At 36.7% G+C, this 21,432-nt stretch overlaps 1 protein-coding gene and 1 long non-coding RNA gene across 2 annotated transcripts in view; both read right to left on the bottom strand.

Annotated features, from left to right (window-relative positions):
• LOC138908859 (uncharacterized) overlaps positions 1 to 21,432 on the bottom strand; it is a 170,210-nt gene that overhangs the window by 46,194 nt on the left and 102,584 nt on the right. The window lies entirely within an intron of this gene.
• LOC104121169 (receptor kinase-like protein Xa21) lies at positions 7,413 to 11,349 on the bottom strand. The gene is made up of 2 exons (XM_070199547.1): positions 8,214 to 11,349; positions 7,413 to 8,070 (listed from the first exon to the last, which is right to left on the bottom strand). Exons 1-2 carry the CDS (start codon positions 9,346 to 9,348, stop codon positions 7,724 to 7,726), a joined length of 1,482 nt encoding a protein of 493 aa, XP_070055648.1. The 5' UTR covers positions 9,349 to 11,349; the 3' UTR covers positions 7,413 to 7,723.

Below are 21,432 nucleotides of genomic sequence, written 5' to 3'. Positions count from 1 at the left end.
CCTAGGTTCATCATTCTTGCTCCTTTTATTTCCTAAATTTCTAATCTACTCGGAAAGAAAAAAGCTACCCGGTTCAAACTACATCCCATGAAAAAGAACCGAGGCACAAAGAAAAATCACAGGGAATTATTACTACCTAAAGAAAGCTAAAAGACATATTTTGGATTTTTGTTTAGACTTTAATCCCTCAAGAAAACTGTCTAGGAGATCAATCGTCGGGAAAAGTCCAATTTTTCTACTTTTTTCGTTTTTTTTTTCACAAAAACTACTACACTTAAGAATGAGTACTACAACTAAGCTAAAATAGCATAGAAACTCATCCAAACGATCTCCTCAACCCACACTTAAAATTTTGCAATGTCCTCAATGCACACTATAAATAAAAAGAGGGAAAACGAGACTCCCTGGTAGGCCAAAGGCCGAAGCAATAGCAGCTCACGAGGTACTCAGACTTCCCCCAGGCATCGTCCTTTGTGTGGGTACCCCACACTTAGTCCTCACCATCTAGCTCGCTTATGCACTCTTCTAATGGCTTTGCTTCCTATGCTCATAATCTTACAAAATAAAAATAAATACTATAAAATAATAAAAATAAAATAAAATAGAAAGTAAACAAAAATAAAAGAAAGCAGTAAAGCTGGGTTGCCTCCCAACAAGCGCCTGATTTAACGTAGCGGCACGACGTGAACCACTTTTTGCCTCCACCTCGAACTTATGAATTGAGCCCCTAACATGGCATCCAGTCTGCGGCTATGCTCCAGTGGTGGGGCTATAACGATAACCAGACCAAGTAATAAATTTTTCACTCTACACTTCTCGGCCTTTAGATGAGGAATGTATTTTTTGCTTTTTGGCATGACAAATTCAAGAATACAAGCACTCTCATCCTCACTCTTTGACTCCCCCATAGGCTCAGATGGCTTGATTACTATCTTACTATCTAAACACAATGTGGAAAAATGATTGGAATGAGGACCAATATGCCCTAACTCTAGAATTGTATTACTCTTTACATCCTCATATTTATATACACAAGAATTTTCAAATATAACAGTATTTACTTCCTCACATGGCTCTAGTGTACTTTTCTCAACATGGGCATCATCAACAAAAATATGCTCGAGTGATTGACTCTCCACTTTTAGCTCCTCAATTTGGCGTATAAGCTCATTTTCAGCTTTACACAACTCATTATTGTTTTGTTGGGCGTTAGACGCATCAACCTTTGTATTCAATTGGGTCTCTAAGTCGTGAATAGTAGTGCCAAATTTATCGATCTCTTGTCCCAATTCGGCTCTTCCTTCTATAAAGTATCTCATCTCATTTGTAATTTCCTCACGTTGAGCCTCATATATTTCTAATCTTTCGGATTGTTCCACCAGCGACATATGGCTCAAAATCTCCACTTTTTCAAAATTATCTTTTTGCTGGTACTCGCTCTCTTCATTCAATTCTTCCATATTGGCCTTCATTCTTGTGATTGCCGCCCTCATTCTTTTCATATCTTTTTTGAGTTCATCATGTTGCTCTGCTACTTGCCTCAGAATATCCCTAATATATGCATCAGGTTCCATATCCTGCACTTCATTGCCCCTATCAAACTCAGAAATATCATTAGAAAGATCATAATAAGGGCTCAGAGAAGGATGAACAGGATTAGGACAACTATCCCAATGGCCATCTTGACCACCACACATATTATAAATATTCCACTCAAAGGCTTGAGATTGTAGGCACAAATCGGTCCCGGGAATATTCTGACAATTTTTTCACCAGTGGGGTCCTCCACAATATGGACAAGGATCATCAAAATAAGAATAACCATCATTCGAATAATTTTTATTCCAAGATGCCATGTTAAAATAAATAGCAAATACTAACTAAACTAAAAAAAAATGAATAGATAAAAAAAAATGTCTAATCTAGAAAAATAGCTAATTTCTAAGTCCCCGGCAACGGCGCCAAAAACTTGTTGCGACCAAACACACTCACGCAAGTATACGCGGTCGTCAAGTAATAAAGTGACTAAAAGTCGGATGTCGAACCCACGAGGACTTATGATTAACTATTAACTAAATTAGACTATCCTAATTATCTAAACAAGAATTAAACCTAAAAATATTTGATTCTAAACTAATTAAATAAAAAATATAAATAATGAACTTTGAACAGAGAAAGATCGGATTTTTATGATATCAATGTAATGAAAACGATCTAGGGTTATGGGCTATCTAATAATCCTATTGTATTCTTCAATTGAATTGATCGACTAATTTATCTAGCTTATTGGTTGACAGGGTTAATATTGCTCATAAGAATCTGTCGAGTTCTTACTCACCTATTCAAGCTAACCTAACGCCTTTATGTCTATGGAGTTAGAATCAACAAGAGCGCATTTATAATTCCTGTAAATCAATCAAGCAATGCAATTAGGTATATGTCTATCCTAACCACGAATCCGTTCCCTGATGCCCGAGTTCAAGAACTTGCCCTACTCAATCCTATATGCAATATAGAATTCCCACTTTCGAGTTCAATTCTAGATTCGTAGATAATATTCAATTGGTGATCAAGCAATCAAATAATTAAGCGCAAGATTGAATAAATAAACTAATATAATAAATCAAGAAGTTAAAATCAATATCCGAATAACAATAGTCATGAAAGAACCACAACCCTAGAATGTGAAGTTTAGCTCCATATAGACATGGTAGCCAAACAACAAATCATACAAAGAAACATAAAGATTACTAAGTTTGGTGGGAGAAAGATGAAACTTGATGAATTCCGGCCTCCACAGCTTTTTCGTGGCTTTTTTTCCTCTTCACAATATGTTAGATGACCTAAAAGAGGCATTTTTGGCTTATATATTGCGTACAAAAGTCGTGGGCCAAAGTTCTCCTATTTCTAATCCAAATCAGCTGCAGGGTTTGATGCAAGGGTGGATGCGTCGCATCCACCTCGTCCTCCACTTCTCAGCTTCACATGCTAGGGTGGATGCTTCGGATCCACCCTTTGTTCCTCCATCTCAGCTTTGCCCATGTGCGGATGCTAAGGCGGATGCTATGGGCCGACTTCACTGCTAAGGGTGCACGAAATCTGATTTTTTTCTAGATTGGATGCGACGCATCCAACCCTTCTTCCTCTAGCTAGAGCACCTTTTCTTCATATTTTTGCACTCCAAACACCCTAAATCATCACACACAACTCAATTAATCATAAAACCAATAATTAAATCATGTTGGGCATTTTAAAGATCAAATAGCATCAAAAAACGGTTAAAACATGGGTAAAGTAACATCAACACATATCGAAATATGCCCAACATCACCAGGGTGTACCATGAGCCCGTTTTTACCCCTATACATGTATCCATATTGATACTAATATCTCTTGCTTTATCTCAGCACGTCTAAGAAGCTTATTGGTTAAATTTCATAGTACGATGCAAATTTGTTTCCTCGGGAAACTAAAAGAAACATTCAAAACAACAGCTAGAACTACGGGTACTTGATATGACTTATTTGCATAAATATCTAGTTGTTTTATGTTAAATGTCTGAATGTGGAAGTGTTATATATTCCAGGTGTTAAAAGTCTAAATGTTATCCTAATTCATTCATATTCTAAAAATGAGAAAATTCTATATTTTATGATTTTAACCAATATAAAATTAACTATTTGACTTTGTTATTGCATAAATACAAAGTAGAGATCTATATCAAAATTCTGATGGAATGTGTCACTACTATTCCTAATTATAAATAAACGAATAAAACTCTACTTTCATTTTAAAAAATCAATTTGTTCAAAGACAATTTCGGATATGTTTGTGATTTGCATTGATTTAAATCACATTGTCAAACAATTGCAAAAGTTGAACTCTATTTGACAATGTCGATAGTAAAATTGATCATGACAAAGTAGTCAAGCAACAAAAGGGAATGTACACCGGGAACTTAGCGACAGAAGGAAACATACGCCAAGAACATCGTTGATAAAGAAATGTTAGATAAGATACATCTTAACATACTTGTATCTTTTACAATAAAATATTTATTTACAAATACTATATAACTAACAAATTTGATGTGGTATACACGTGCAACGTACGTACACAAAAACTAGTGAATAAAAGAATACGAAGGAGAGAATAAAAGAGGTGGAAGAGATAAGCTTGCAAACAGAAAACAAAATAGTGCAACTATACACATTCATATTATTAGGTTCCAAACCATTCAGATATGAAATTACAACATGAAGGAATATAACAGTCTCAAGTATACACAGTAAGTACTGGATAAGTAGTAGGGACAACTTCATTAAGAAACTAGGTTTAAAAAAAGTAACATATTAACTTGCAGCTCTGCTTGGAAGAGGAGCTTTAGCGTAACTCGTAAAGTTTTTGCCATGTGTAACCAGGAGGAAAACGCTTTCGAAGATCATGATTCTTTTTCCAACGAAAACGAAGAAGACGAGGATGGCCTATGGTGCATCTTATCTGAAGGGAACTCGCTTTTTTGACCGCCATGGTATGACTGCCGAGTCATCTCCTCGTTCCGCCCTTCCTATTGGGATAGCTACCTTCGGGCTTTGCCTGCTCTTTATAATAAAAAATTCCGGCTCGACCCGGGAAAGCGCTGGCAACAACAGAAAGGAAGAGGTCCATGTAGCTGTTGTGTCCGGTTGTCCGCCCCCTTCTTAATCAATGGGGCACAACAGGTTCGGCATCTACTACAAAAGAGAGAATCCACTTCAGATAACCACGTCTTGCTAGGCAGCATGTGGAATGGCCGAGAGCTCACGGGTTCAAGTCGTAAAAACAACATCTTGCAGAAATGCAGAGTAAGACTGCGTACAATAGATCATTGTGGTCCGGTCCTTCCCCGTACCCCGCGCATAGCGGGAGCTTAGTGTACCGGGCTGCCCTTTATTAACTTGCAGCTCTGAAAGAGCACCAGTTTAAGAGATACTAACTTCTATGTTTTCGAAAATGTGTGTTTGATTTTGTTAAGCCTTATATCTGAATAGTCATAATACTTATAATACGGAGAATAGTAGATTTATGTGATTGTTGTTTCTCCATTAGCTATTTGAGGCTTTGTCGTTCTCACGATCCTCAAATCCAAGTTTGAGTTCTACATCTTTCAGATCTTTTGGAAGCTTTAACTCACTAAAGTAAAGCTTTAACTCACTAAAGTAAAGTTCCTTTTGGGGGGCTTTTGTGATCACTATTGTTTCTTTTTTCTAAATTTCGGGTAGCGTGACTCAATCTTATATGTTTTCCAATGCAACATCTTCATATTCTTGGGACAGTACGTAACTCCTTGTTCTCAAGTCCTGAAGGGGTTTCTTGATTACTTGGATGTGAGAATTTAAATATTCCCTACCCACAAAATAAGCACAAATATTATTTTTTCCGCTAACACATTTGAGTTAAAAAAAAGTTTGTTAAATTATTGAATGAAAAGGAATAAACTAATAAAATTCTAATATATAGAAGAGCCTTTTTTTGCCATTTCATATTTAGTTTTTATAATTTGTAGATCATTTAAAGTGACTCTAAATTTTGATTGGTTCAAATAAGTTGATTACCGTGCTAACTTTATTAATTTTTGTTGTACAGACCTTTTAGCCCTTTAAAGGAATCGTGTATACTTTGGAGTGGGTCCATCTGCCTGACAACTTTTTATATTTAAACTTGCTCATTTCTATTTATGCTTGTGAGGAGACAAATGTTTGGTTTTTAACTTATTCAACCCATTATTTATTAGAGGAAAATTTAAAATGTTTGAAGTCATTATTAGCCTTCATTGGTATTCCGCTTATATTTCTCTGTATAAAATGGTGCATCAGACAAATAAACCGTACATTTTTAAACTGTATATATTCATGACTACTTCTAAACTCTAAAGCTCATAGCTGCCACTATCAAATTGTTTAAAAATTCTCAAGAACTAATTTTGTATATCATAAGCTAATAATAGATATTATGGTAATTTAGTTTTATAAATTTTCTCCAAATTAATTTGGTAGATCACATACTAAAATTATTTTATGTGGTGATTGATTTTTTTACTTAAAATTGTAATGCACAAAAAGTTATACTAGATGTTAATTTATTTCAACGGAGACTTTCTTTTTACAATAAATTAAATTATTTTACAGGAAAAGATTTATCGAATCATCTTGTAATACCTTTTACTACGGTTAACTTTGGTAATTTTAGTTTTAAAAGCTCTTTTTTTTTTTTTTACAATAAATCAAATTATTTTACAGGAAAAGATTTATCGAATCATCTTGTAATACCTTTTACTACGGTTAACTTTGGTAATTTTAGTTTTAAAAGCTCTTGATATGGAGACTGTATTCAAATAATATTTGGTTAGTACAATACGTGCACAATGTTTTATGAAATAGTTTGGTAAATTCAAGTTGAAGAGAAATATTTTGCAAAAGATATATTTTATTTTTGGATCATATTTTAGTTTAATTGTCTACTATAAAGTTAAATTTCATTTGAAGGTTTTTTTATCTATTCAAAATTTTCTCAAAAGGTTTCCAAATAAATCTGTAAGTGAGCTCTGAGGAATACATAAAGTTCTTAAAGTTTTGTTTACTTCGTAATTAATAACCTGTATTAACTAAGAGTGTACTTCCTAAACAATCCAAATGAAAATGAGATGAATGGAGCACCCAAAAAGGTATTAAAGGTTCATAGTTTGTAACTTTGCTCAAGTGAGCAAGATAAAGCTAACTGGAAAAAATAACTTTTTAAAATACATAGAAATGAGAGTGAATCTTCCAAATATCTAAGGTTGAAACTTTTATAACATCTATGAAGCAACAAACTGAAATAACAAAATTTATTAAAACATCATAATTAAATTAGGTATCTAAAAGAAAGAGAGTTAGAACCAAGAATGAGTACACAAAATTCACATTATTAATTCAAGCATTTTACTTCTTTTGAGAATTTTAAAAAAAAAATTAGAATTGGTTGCCATTGATAGACATGTTTATTTCCTCCCTTTCATGTATCTTATCTTTCTTTATCTTATCTTAATGTTCTAAAAAGTTGACAATAGAAATACATATATGTTCCTATGATTATTTTTATTCCTCTGGGAGTAAAAAGCTAAAACAATTAGTTAGGTTAATTGAATTTAAAATACAACAGTAAATTATAACAAAGAACAAATTAACAAGTGGAAAACAAACTTAGTCAAAGTTTGGATTGTTGGGCCCGTGCTTAGTAATCTATTAAGTATTAGAGGCGATAAGAGGTGGAAAAGATATTTCCAAGCTTGCAAACAGAAAGCCAAACAGTGCAGCTAAACACATTCATAATATTTCTTGATTTAATTCAGGTTCAAGCATTCAAACCATAATTACTATAAAAAGGCAAAAATAGGTTCAAAACCACTCAAATATGAAATTTACAACATGAGGGAATTCAACACTCAAAAGTACAAACAGTACATGACACCAAGTAGTACGGACGACTATATTAAAAAAATAAACAACAACAACAACAACAACAACAAACACAGTATATTCACACAAGTGGGATCTCGAGAGGGTAGTGTAACCTTACCTAGTAAATATAGAGAAGATGTTTCCAATAGACCCTCTACTCAGAAATATTAAAGAAATCAGGTAAACAAAAAGCAACATATTAACTTGCAGCTCAGAAAGCACACCACCTTAAGAGATGCTAACTTCTATGTTGCCAAAAATGTGTTCTTGATTTTGTGAAGCCTCTTGACTACATCTTTCATGGATATCCTTGATTCTGGCCTTTCGTTTGTGCAGTCCAAAGCCAATTGTATAATGGATGCTATGCAAATTTCACTTTTAGAATTGACCTGTTCTTCCTCAAGAAAAAGATTGGCATCCACAACTTCCATCATTGTCCCTGAAAATGCTTGTTTTATCCACTCCCTTAAGCCAAGATTTTCATTGAATATCTCTTCATCTGTTGGCCTTCTTTTTGCCAGAACCTCCATCAACATGATGCCATAGCTGTAAACATCACCACTAGTAGACACTATTCCCTCCGAGCCATATTCTTAAAAGAATGAAAATAAATAAAATAAATCATTACAATTATAACAATAATTCTGCACTAACAAAAACTTGCTGTTTATTTAGTTCTAGAATTCGAAGGGCTTAATTTTAATAAGAGAAAATCAAAGAACGAAACTAGTATACCTGGTGCAATATAACCAAGAGTGCCTAATGTCTCGGTATGAGCCATGGACTTGCTTACAGCCAAAATTTTGGAGATGCCAAAATCACTAACATATGCCACCATTTCTTCATCCAAAAGAACGTTGTTGGCTGGCTTTAGGTCACAATGTACTATGGGGGTGTGATGACCGTGATGTAGGTATTCAACTGCCAAAGCCACATCATGCATTATGGTGACTCTTTGAAGAAGGTTCAAGTGGCGATCTTCTTTGTAAAACCAACTATCAAGACTTCCATTGGACATATATTGCAGAACAAAGGCTCTTATGTATTCACTAGAACAAGTAGTAATCACCGGGACAAGATTTTTGTACCGAACATTTCTCATCACTTCACATTCAGTATCAAACCTTTTGCATACTTCCTCGTTTTGCAAATCAAGAACCTTTATTGCCACCACAGTTCCACTAGACAATGTCCCTTTGTATACAGATCCAGAACCTCCCACGCCAATTATATTTGATCCATCAAAATTATTTGTTGCTCGTTGAATCTCGAGATAAGAAACCAATTGATAAGTCCTGATCTCTGGTACCTTTTCCACATCTTTAGCCAATTTGTCTTCTGTCGTTTCATTATCCAAATTGAAGCCAACAAGAATATTATAAAAGTATAGCACAAGCTTCTTAAACCTTGATTGTTGTCCAGAATTAGCGATTGTGCAAGCAGAAACCCCCAGTACTTGCATTCCACATAGACCTCTGTTCCCTAGGAAAGATTGTGAAGTGGAATTTGCAAACACACCACCACTGGGTATTTCACCTTCTAAATCATTAAATGAAACATTGAAACTTGCAAGGTGTGATAGGTTTTCCAATGACTTAGGAATACTACCAGACAAGGCATTTAAAGACAATTCCAGGAATACCAAGCTTATCAAGCTCGAAAAGGATAATAGAATTAAGCCCAAAAAGGAGTTGTTTAATAGGGAAAGATACTGCATGTTCTCGAGATCCCCTATTCTACTTGGTATCATGCCTGAAAAGTGGTTGCCAGAAATATCTATTGCTACAATGGCCTTCAGTTCTCCAATATCTGGTGGAACTTCTCCTTGTATGGAAGTTCGTGACATGTTTAGTGTGAGAAGACTACTCATTTTCCAAAAGGCTCAAAGGAAGCTTTGATAAAAAATTGTTAGACGCCAAATCAAGCTGTTGTAGCATGCTAAGATTTCCTATGCATTCTGGAATCACCCCAGATAGCTCATTTTCATGCAAATATAATACAACCAAATTAGATAAATCACATACTACATCTAGAATATGCTCTTGTAATTTATTGTTACTTAAATATAGCCCTTGGAGTTTTTTAAGCCTACCAACCTCATAAGGAATACTTCCAATCAAGTTGTTATCTTGAAAGTTTAATTTCGTTAGTCCGCGCATGTTGTCTATACCTTTGGGGATTAGACCATTGATGTGTGCATCTGCTATATGAAATATTTCAATAGTAGATGAAAGATTCCCAATAGTACTGGGCAGAATGCCATTCAACAGATTGGAACCCACTGCTAGATATCGCAACATCCTACAGTCCACCAGTGAATTTAAGAATTGTACCTCATATTCACTTGGTCCATTGTTAAGTTGATTACCAAATAGGAATAATCCTCGCAGCTCACGAAGATTCCCCAAATTTGTAGGAATAGTGCCAGTGAGAAGGTTCATTTCTAGCGCCAGTGTGTTAAGCTTGGAAGCATTTGTGATATACGGAGGAATCTCCCCTTCAAGCTGATTGTATGACAAGTAAATTCCTCTAAGGTTTGGAAGACGACGACCTGTAGTGTCTGGAATTCTTCCCGAGAGGTTGCTGAAACTGAAACCAATGAGTTCCAAAGAAGCAACAACAACAACAACAACCCAGTAAAATCCCACTAATGGAGTCTGGGGAGGGTAGTGTGTACGCAGACCTTACCCCTACCCCGAAGGAGTAGAGAGGTTGTTTCCGAAAGACAATAAGATTATGATTTAGATCAAAGCCTAATTGCCTCAAATTGGATAGCTTCCCTAATTCTGGAGGAATTGGCCCCTGTAGGCTATTGTTTGCAGCATTAAGATTTTGCAGAGTGGAAATATTGCCCAATGATGCAGGAATAGTCCCACTTGTTGGATTATTACCAATATAGAACTCCTCGAGATTGGCTAAACAACCAATATTTCTGGGTATTTCTCCATTTATGTTGTTGAAAGATATGGACAAAATTTTCAGTTGTGCGAGTTGGCAAATGTTGGAAGGAATGCGACCAGAAATTTGGTTGTAAGATACACCTAAAAACTCTAGATTTGACAAATCTTCCCTTCATCAGGCAAGAGAGGACTGGAAAGGCTATTTCTTGCTAGAGATATGATAAGTAACGAGGAGATATTAAACAGTGCTGCAGGAATGGAACCTGCTAATTGATTATCATTTAAGGACAACACTGCAAGTTGGCTCAGATTACCAATCTCCTTTGGAATGTTGCCGTTGATTCCATTCCCAGACAAACTTAAGTTCATCAATTTTGTAGAATTTCCAATAGAAGGAGGAACTATACCTGTGAAGCTATTGTTCAAGAGATTTAAGACTCTGAATTAGGTACATACCATGGCCCCTTCCACATTTCACCACTAAGTTTATTTAACGCCAATGATATTGTTTGAACTTTTTGGTGTTGAAATAGACTTGTTGGAATACTTCCTTGGAATTGATTGTCTTGAATATCAATCACTCGCAAGCGAGGTAAGTGGCCAATGTCATAAGGTATGCAGCCATAGAAGAAGTTGTTCCTAAGATTGAGCTCTCCGGGAAACGACAAATTGGCCAAAGATGGGGAAATTGTGCCTTGAAGTTGCAAATTAGGAAGAGTGAAGGCCACAACTCTTTGCCTTTTTGAACTGCAAGTGACACCAAACCAAGAGCAAAAAGAAGTATTCTTCGTCCAGTTCTTGGCCAAAAACGAACTGGGACTTGTAACAAGTTTCTGGAAAGCTAGTAGAGCTTGTTGGTCTGTTTCATTTGAGGAAGCAGCCGATATAAAAACGGAGTAATATTGAAATAGAAAGAGAAGAATCAATAAGAAAATGTGCTTCTCCACGCAGTTACTATGCACTTGTAAACAGACTGCTTTAAAGGGATTTGGAAAATTGATTTGCGTAGTTGCCCAAGTTACTCCATTTATATATGCTCTTTCATATGGTTTAAGACTTCAGAACTAAGTGAATAGGAGCCTATTGTTTTCTAGTGAAGCTTAGATATCACAAATCTTTTCCTGACCACAACCTAAATAATAGACATGCATTATCTATTGCAGAATCTTAATAAACCAGCAGATAAAAAGAAAAATCAAATTTCATTTTTGAAACAATAAAGAGAAATACTATGCTAGACTTGACAGATTCCACAAGTACCTTGGCATTAACTTCACAGAGCAATTGGCATTGCCCAAATCTTCACGGCAAATGCAAGAATTCAAACATATGTGTGGCTATAAAAGCTTTTTATTAGGCTAAAATGTGATGTTTAAAGTTCAATTCTTCCATGTTACGTTGTTTTTTGGACGAACTAATAAAGAAATAATGTCATACAAATTGGAATTGAGAGAATATCTAATATATCGAGAAAACTTAATTACTTTCTTCTAAATAATTTTGTAAACTTATCCAAATTCCCCCACTTTTATGTGGTGTATTATTACACATTATTGCAATGTAATCTCAATGAGGAATACATTGGCAAACTTTAAAAAGACAAGAACAAAAGAAGACAAGTGAATTGCGGAAGCTCAAGGGCAATAAAGATGAGGAAATTGATTGACATACAAATCAAATTAAAGCACGAGGATTATGGTCCACTTGCCTTGATAGTTTGACACAACTTGCAATTTGTTTTTTTATATATAACAGAAGAAAAGTCAGCAGAGGATCCGAACTCTCTCCTTCTGCGCCACTCTTCGAGCTACGAACAATGCCGATGCTATTCCGCTCATCACTCTGCTTTTCACTCTCTGAATCTCTCTCTCTCTTTAGCCTCTCTCGCTTCAATCTCTGAGCTGAGTTCTCCATTTTCTGTTCTCAGTTGCTAATCCCTTACGATTTGTAAAATGTATACACTTCCTTCATATAAGTCGCATTAGCAATTGCGACTTATAATTTTCTTTTAGAAATTGCGGTTTAGTTCGTACGGCACAAGTCGCATTTAGTTATTACAATTTATAAGTCTCGTTATCAATTTATAAGTCGTATTCCAAATAACGATTTATGAGCCATATTACTCAAAAGTGATATATTACTATATTAGTCACATTCGTCAAAAATAACAACCACCACCTAGTGAGTTCCCACAAGTGGGATCTGAGAGGTTATAGGGTACGCAGATCTTACCTCTACCCCGGAGAGTAGGGAGATGTTTACCCGTAAAATAGTACAGTTAAAATTTATACGTGATTTCCAGATAAGTGAATTAATTTGATCCTGAAATAAATAAATAATCGAAGAATTATGCAATACTTAGCCTTAGGATATAGACGAAACAACAGAAGCAACAATTCCGGGAACATGGTTTCCGGGTACAACAACAAAGAAATCAAAAAGTAAGAAAATAAGATTGTATTAAGTTTTGTATAGAATGTAGCGTAAGTTTGCCAGAAAATTCGCGTCATTTACAATGACAACTAAGCTCAGTATTTATAGCTATGAAGAAGGTCAACTATGAAAGGCATTGATGAAGATATAATGGTGAACATAAATGCCAAATTTCTTATAACGGGTAATTGCTCTTAATGCCATGGAATATTCTCTATTAAATGCTACCAGGCGAAGAGCATTTATCACATCTTTATAAGCGTTATTCTTTCCGGTAATAAACGAAACAGTTGCATTCGGTCTTTGGCCATCCCCCTGTCTTGGGTTCCACGTGTCTCTTTTTCGGACGGCCACGTGTCATACCCTATACATATAGCCCCCTGCTTTCCGGTGACATAATTTTGTGTTACCGGAAAGTTGGTAGAAACACTCTTTTTGCGGGAATTATTATAATTCCCTTTGAAGGCTTCTGACGGTTGATTGGACGCACGTCTCTCAGCATTTAATGCCCCGAACACGCGTCATCCCATGATTCAGCATAACTTTTGCCGATTATCGAGGTAATCATGGCCAATTTAGCCGCCAAAACTTTTACTTATGCGTATAACTTTCTCCCTTATACTTCATAATTTTTCAAGCTTCCTTTATCTAACATGCATCTTGCATATTTTCTCTAATTATCTGCAAACGAAAGACCTTCTCCTTCTTCCATACAATGGCTTCTTCCTCAAAGCGTACCGGTTTTTCAAAAAGTAAGAACAAGGCCAAGGACTCTGCTCTTCCAACAGTGGGCCCCATCGTCCCTAGAAATCTTATTACCATAAAAGACTTTGAAGAGAAATCTCATACTGCTAACTCTCGTACATAGGCCGTCAGCAAGTATCCTTCTTCCATATGTCATTCGAGCATTCCTACTATAAAGGAAGACTATCGCTGCCATGACTTGAAAATTATTGCTCCTGATCTATCGGAGCGAGTCACCCTACCCGATGAGGATTTTACATATGTTTACACGTATCCATTTACTTTGGGTGCGTTCTCTTTTAGCAGAGAGCTTGACTCCGTGATTGCAGAGTTTTGCCTCCGCTGCCAAGTGTGTTTGGCACAAGTAAGTCCTTCTGTGTGGATGATGGTTGCTTGCCTTTGGCGTTTGTGCCAGGAAACTGGAGAGGAGCTAACCTTAGCTCATATGATGATGACAACGTCCGTGGGTGGATGGAACGGTTCGTTGCAGTTGCCACCAACGACATCATTCTGACAATGGCTCCATCCTTTTCGGCTACTTGGAACCGCACTCGTAAGCTCTTTGTTTAGTATTTTCTTTTACTAAATATTTTTCTATAGCCGTATTGATCCTCCATCCTTCGTTTGTTTCAGCAACTCGATGGCTCCCACTGGTGATTGAAGGTTTGGACCGGTGGGTATAAAAGATTTTGGACGTTACGACGCCCGAGACTCGCATGTGGAAATAATTGGCCCCTAAATACAGATGGAAGGCCAAGAATCATAGTAACTCAAACTCACCTTGTTTCTATTTTTCATGTGAAGAACTTGATTGATCCTTTCTAACCTGTCTATGAAATTAGGTCTACCAGTAGGCTCTGTTGCTGTTCCCGAGGAGGATGTCTTGGCTGATCCTGCTGATGCAGCGAGGCTGCTTCAGAAGGCGCTTACTCGAATAGGTGTCTTCGGGCCTGCTTAGAGAGCAAATATTTCTTTACGGAGTCCCCGGCTGGAAGACAAACAACCAAAGAGAAGACGTTACTCTACAGCCGGGGAAAAGAATAAGAGGGCGAGGACAGATGCCCGAGTTATCTCCGGTAGCGATGGTGACTGGCCTTCCTTTTGGGCCGATCATAGACACTGTGACGATCAACGATGATGAAGAAGCTAGTGATGAGGGAGATTCTCTACATTAAAGACGACGATCCTCATCATCTCAACAAGATGCTCGACATGTTGAGAGAGTTACACCAACCGAGGACGATGCCTCGACACTTTGGGGAGAGTTTGATTTGGTAGATAATGTCAACTCCCGCTTTCGGGACCCAATTGATGTGTCCGGTACTGCGGGGTTGAGTACCGGGTCCCTGCCGTCTTTGGTTGGAGATCATCCAACAACCAGCACTGCATTTGATGCAACTGCTTCTCACTCTTCAACTCCACCAGCTTCATCTCCATCTTCGCCAATACCAGCAACTGCTACATCACTTCCATCTCCATCCATTCTACCACCGCCAATTGCTACATCATCTCCATTGGTCGCGCCTGACCATGAAGAATGTGTTCCTCTTCCACAATCCCCGGTTCATGGGAATTTGGGGCAAAATTATGCTGCCCTTCTGAAGATACATAAAGGAGGAATGTTACTCTTTCGGTCTCTACCAGATGCAACTTGATATCCCGGCTGGTGGATCTTGCTAATTATCTGAAGTCTTTGGCTTCAGAGAAAGACTGGAAAAATATTCAGGCACTCTCGTGAGAGTGTTTGTTGAACAATGCCATGCATAACGCCGCAACGGTACGTTCTTTTCTTCCTTTACTACTTCTTCTATTTTTGGGTGTGAACATATCCTGAATTTTACCCTTTTTACTTTGTAGGCCAGCTTTCTTGCTTTCAAGGGCCTTCAGAGGTTGATTCGTGAAAAGGAAGAGATTACCTCTACAGGAAATCAACTTTTGGCAGAGCAGGAGCAACATGTCGCTCGCTTTTCGGAACTGGAAGCCAAAGTTGCTGAGGTTGTTGTATTGGAAGCTCGTTTGCGGCAAAGTGAGCAAGAAGTGGTAAACCTTAACTAAGAAATTGGCCCGGTGAGGGTTAGATTTGACGAGGCCAGGGCCAAATGGGTTGAATTCCATAACGCCATTCTTGCTGCACCCGAACGCGAGGCTGCCTCTGCTGAAAGAGCGATCAACTTACAGGTAGCCTTGAACTACAAAATTGAAGAGCTTGCTACTACGGGGGCGAAACACGCCCAACTGGAAGAAAATTACAAGAAAACTATAGAGCATAATAGGCTTTTTAGTTCAACTGTCCCCGACCTTGATGTTAGCCTCAAATCTGCTAGGTCCGCCCGGGGAAAACCTTTCTGCCGAGGTAATTGATAGTAGGCTATAATTGTGTGTTTTAGTTGCTTGTCGCACTCTAATTTACTGTACTTTAATTGAGTTTGAGCCGTAATCACTAGCATTTTGCACTAATTATATATTTTATGCATTGTATGAGTGATTCCGAGCTATGTAGATGTTATGGGATGAACTCACACTATTTTGGAGCTTTGAAGTCTGAGTAAAAGCCCAAGGATTAAGTTGGGATCGAGTTCGGGGACCAAAGGACACTAGTGCATTCAAAGAGCGAAACGAAGAATCGAGCCGGACGTCACTCAGGTGCGTGAGCGCGCACTGGGCACGCATGTGAGGTAAAAGACCATCCAAAGTGCGCGTCCATATGCGTGAGCATATCTCCAGGAGTGCGGCCGCGCACGTTCTATTCCGGAAAGAGTCATATTTCTTGTAGGAGAAGGTGTGTTCGTTTGGGCCCGACCCTACTTGGTATATATACATGGAAAATGGTACTTTTGAGACTTTTGACATACTTTAGACCTAAAGAGGCTAAGGAGAAGGGAGAGAAGCAAGAGCACAAGGATTTCATCATCCAATCCTCACTCAAGACAAGAGTTTGGATCGTTTTATGTTTTCCTTTAACTTAACTTTATTTGTGATGAATTACTCCACATCTATGGAGTAGTTCTCTTTAGGGATTGATAGATTCGGTGTATTGATATTTGTTTGTGGATATTAACTCTAGTTTTTATGTGTTAAATCGTTTTTGGATGTTTTAATTGTTGCATCTCTATTTACTAGTTCATGTAATCGAGAGAGGCATAACTTGTGATGTTTTTGCATTATCTTGTTGGTTGAATTCATTGATTCTTCTTAGTAATCGAAAAAGGCGAATTGAATTATTGTTTAGACCTAGTTAGGAAGATAATCGAAAGAGGTTCTCCTAAAGACCAATCTACTACGAATTCCTGCATATCTTCACCGAGCTTAACTTAGTTCATCTTGTGAGGTTGAGACTTAATCGAGAGAGGAGTTTCCACTGAACGTTTGAACTAACAATTGAGTGAATTCGAGAGACTCACTTGAACCTTATAAGTGAATTGACTAGAGTTACATCCCAGACAAGTATCTTGCACCTATCCAATCAACCCCTATTTTCTCCCATTGATATCGTCTTTGCTTAATCATGTTGCGATTGTCACTAGCCAATAGTTTAGACTTTTAGTTAATTTTAGTTGTTGTGTCCGGATGTCCGCCCCCTTCTTAATCAATGGGGCACAACAGGTTCGGCATCTACTACAAAAGAGATAATCCACTTCAGATAACCACGTCTCTGCTAGGCAGCGTGTGGAATGGCCGAGAGCTCACGTGTTCAAGCAGTGGAAACAACCTCTTGCAGAAATGCAGGGTAAGGTTGCGTACAATAGATTCTTGTTGTCCGGCTCTTCTCCGGACCCCGCGCATAGCGGAAGCTTAGTGTACCGGGCTGCCCTTTATTAACTTGCAGCTCTAAAAGAGCACCAGTTTAAGAGATACTAACTTCTATGTTTCCGAAAATGTGTATTTGATTTTGTTAAGCCTCTTGACTATATCTGTCATAGCTATCCTTGATTCTAGTTTCTCTAATATGCAATCCAAAACCAATTCTATCATAGAGGTCATGCAGATCTCACTTTTGAAATTGGCATGTTCTTCCTCTTGAAAAAGATCGATAACCACAACTTCCATCATTGTCCAGGGAAATGCTCGTCTTATCCAAATCTTTGTATATCTGAATTGTCATAATATTTATAATACGGAGAATAGAAGATTGTTGAGATTTTTGTCCTGAACTTAGGAATGTAGCAACATCCTCACACCTATCCCTCCTCCTACCTTTCTAAAAGGAAAATTGATAAAATACTAAAGAACAGGACGATCAAATTAAAAATTTGAGCTTAAGTTCTATGCAGTCTTGAATAAAATATCGAATCACTGGGTCTAACTGATGTTCCTCTATATGACCCGTTTGGCCATAGATTTTGCCAAAATAAATTTGAATTTTATTTGGCAAACACATGTTTGGCCATAAATTTTGTCTACATTTTGGCAAAATCCCAAAACCAGCTCAATAGCTGGTTTTGGCCAAAATATCACTATTGCATTTTTAAAAATTGCCCCAAACTTTTGTATTTTATAAAAGAGCCCACAATATATTATTTTGTAACAATGTTGCTTCATCTTTTCGGTTACCTAATAGTGTATCGTGTAGTTTATTATAAAAATAATAATTTTATATCAAATTTATTTATGTTCAGGACTATGGTTGAGATAATATAATGAATGTTATTGATAATGATATTGTTGGTATTTGTGATAGTTTTTAAAACTTGTGGGTATAAGTCATGTTTCATATTTTTTCAAAATAAATTTGGGAAAATATATTTTGAAAACTGATGTTCAAACACATTTTCATTTTCAAACCAAACTTCATCCAAATCAGATTTTTCAAGAGAAATTTGAGAATCTATGGTCAAACACTAGCGTGCTTTCTAAGTGCATTTCCACTTCTGCAGCTAAAGTGACTATGCCTAAAGAATCGAGCACTATTGTTTCTTTTTTCTAAATTCGAGTATCGGGTAGCCTGACTCATCTTATATGTTTTCCAATGCAACATCTGCATATTGTTTGGGACAGTAACTCCTTCTCAAGTGATGAAGAGGTTTCTTGATTACTTGGATGTGAGAATTTAAATATTTTCTCCCAAAAAATAATGCACAAATATTATTTTTTCCGCTAACACATTGAGTTAAAAAAAAGTTTATTAAATTATTGAATGAAAAGGAATAAACTAATGAATCAAAAATAAGTATTAGAGGTGATAAGAGGTGGAAAAGATATTTCCAAGCTTGCAAACAGAAAGCCAAACAGTGCAGCTAAACACATTCATAATATTTCTTGATTTAATTCTGGTTCAAGCATTCAAACCATAATTACTATAAAAAGGTAATATAGGTTCAAAACCACTCAAATATGAAATTTACTGTTAGGATCGGAACCCGGGTAGTGCGGAATATAACCAAACAACGGTATAATAGCAATAACAAAGATAATGGAAGTTGATAACAACGACAATTAAATTAGATAAAGAAGACACAAATTTAACATGGTTCGGTCAAAGCGACCTACGTCCATAAGCGGAGAGGAGCAATTTACTATAACAATAAGAGTACAAAATTAGAGTAAACACTCTAATTAATCCCAAATACCCTAAGAGAATAACCTCACAAGATCCGTCCAAAGAAAGGGTTCACACAAGTGCTTCCCAACACTAACTCTCATACAAAACACTCTTAATAAAGGAAGAAAGGAAGAAACAAGAATTGAAGACAAGTCTTGTTGGTATGTCTAAAATGAACTAATTGCCTTCCCTTTTATAGGCAAAAAAGTCTTGGCCTCTTAGGTGTAAAAGAAGAGATACAACTTGTGCAAATGATGTCCACCACATAATGCAATATTTTTGGGTCCCAAAGAATATTTCCAACAAAGTCTACACTTTGCAAAGATACTTATACATATGTGAGATGGACTCCATTAGCCAAAATATTAGCCATAATTACAAATCTCCACCTTGGCCTAATTTTAACTGATATAGTAAATTTTCTCCACTTTTTCCGCAAAAGCCCCAATGGGCATATGTCAAAATTTAATGCCATCAAAATCAGATAAGTTGTCTGATACCGAAACTGTAGTAGGGCCTATAATAGTGGTGCCCAATAAAGTATACAACGAACCAGATCTGTGTGCTTTCATGATCGCAAGAGCATCTTGAAAAAATTTTAAAACTCCACCTTCACTAGTGAATTTGCACCCAAGGGATTCTAAAGTGCCCAAAGATATGAGATTTTTCTTCAACTCAGGAACATATCTAACATCGGTGAGAGTTCTCACCACAATCATCGTGCATTCTAACCCGAATTGTACCTTTGCCGATAACGTTACAAGTAACATTGTTACCCAGTTGGACAACTCCACCTGCAACTGAATCATATGTAGAAAACAAGTCCATTCTAGGACACATATGATATGAACAACCGGAATCTAAAATCCACTCATTGTCTAATTTGAAACTAGTTTCAGTTGCTAAAAATATAGTTCCCTCAATCTCATCAGTTGCTACACTAGCTTCGGCGGTGTCAGTTTTTTGTGCTCATTTTTTCTTTCTTTATGCTTTTCTTTATTTTTCAATTTATAGCATTCAGAGATATTGTGACCTTTCTTATAACAATAACGACACTCTAAATTATTGTATCTGGAATTGGAGTCAGATTTGCCCCTAACAAACAAGCCAACTCCCGCTTGAGTTCCATTAGCTTCCCCAGTAATATCACTATTTATCTGTTCTTTTGATTTTAAGATAGATTTAATATCCTTATAAGAGATATTATCCTTTGTATAAAACATAATATCTCTTATATGCTTAAAAGATGGAGTAGAGAACAAAGCAGTAACACAGCTTGATCCTCATCTTTAATTTCAGCATCTATATTACTCAAATCCATAAGAATGGAATCAAAGATGTCAAGATGAGAGAGAATAGAGGTACCTTCACCGATACGAATTGTATAAAGTTTCTGCTTTAGGTAAAGTCTATTTTCCACTGTCCTCTTCATATATAAGATTTTCAATTTTTTCCACATGCCTTTGGCTGTGGTTTCTACAGAAACTTCACGTAAAACCTCATTTGAGAGATTTAAAATGATACCTGCTTTTGCTCTTTTGTCTATGACGGCAAACTCCTCATCTATTATTTTATCCGGCTTCTTCCCCTTTCCTTGCAACGCCAAGTCTAAGCCATCCTGAATTAGGATAGCTTCTATCTTTAATTGCCACATTCTGAAGTTTGTACTTCGGTCAAATTTCTCAACATAGGTCTTTGTTAGAGTCATTTTGGCTATTGAAACTAACCCGGTTAGATCCGCCTATGATACCAATTTGTTAGGATTGGGAACCCGAGTAGTGCGGAATATAGCCAAACAACGGTATAATGGCAATAACAAAGACAATGGAAGTTGATAACAACGACAATTAAAGTAGATAAAGAAGACACAAATTTAACGTGGTTCGGTCAAAGTAACCTACGTCCACAAGCGGAGAGGAGCAATTTACTATAACAATAATAGTACAAAAGAGAGCACAAAATTAGAGTAAACACTCTAATTAATCCCAAATACCCTAAGAGAATAACCTCACAAGATCAATCCAAAGAAAGGGTTCACACAAGTGCTTCCCAACACTAACTCTCATACAAAACACTCTTAATAAAAGAAGAAAGGAAGAAACAAGAATTGAAGACAAGTCTTGTTGGTGTGTCTAAAATGAACTAATTGTCTTCCTTTTTATAGGCAAAAAAGTCTTATCCTCTTAGGTGTAAAAGAAGAGATACAACTTGTCCAAATGATGTCCACCACATAATGCAATATTTTTGGGTCCCAAAGAATATTGCCAACAAAGTCTACACTTTGCAAAGATGCTTATTCTTATGTGAGATGGACTCCATTAGCCAAAATATTGGCCAT

Source organism: Nicotiana tomentosiformis, chromosome 4, assembly GCF_000390325.3.
Source record: "Nicotiana tomentosiformis chromosome 4, ASM39032v3, whole genome shotgun sequence".
NCBI lineage: Eukaryota > Viridiplantae > Streptophyta > Magnoliopsida > Solanales > Solanaceae > Nicotiana > Nicotiana tomentosiformis.
Note: the sequence above shows the minus strand (reverse complement) of the source record. Positions and strands in the feature narration are given on the sequence as shown.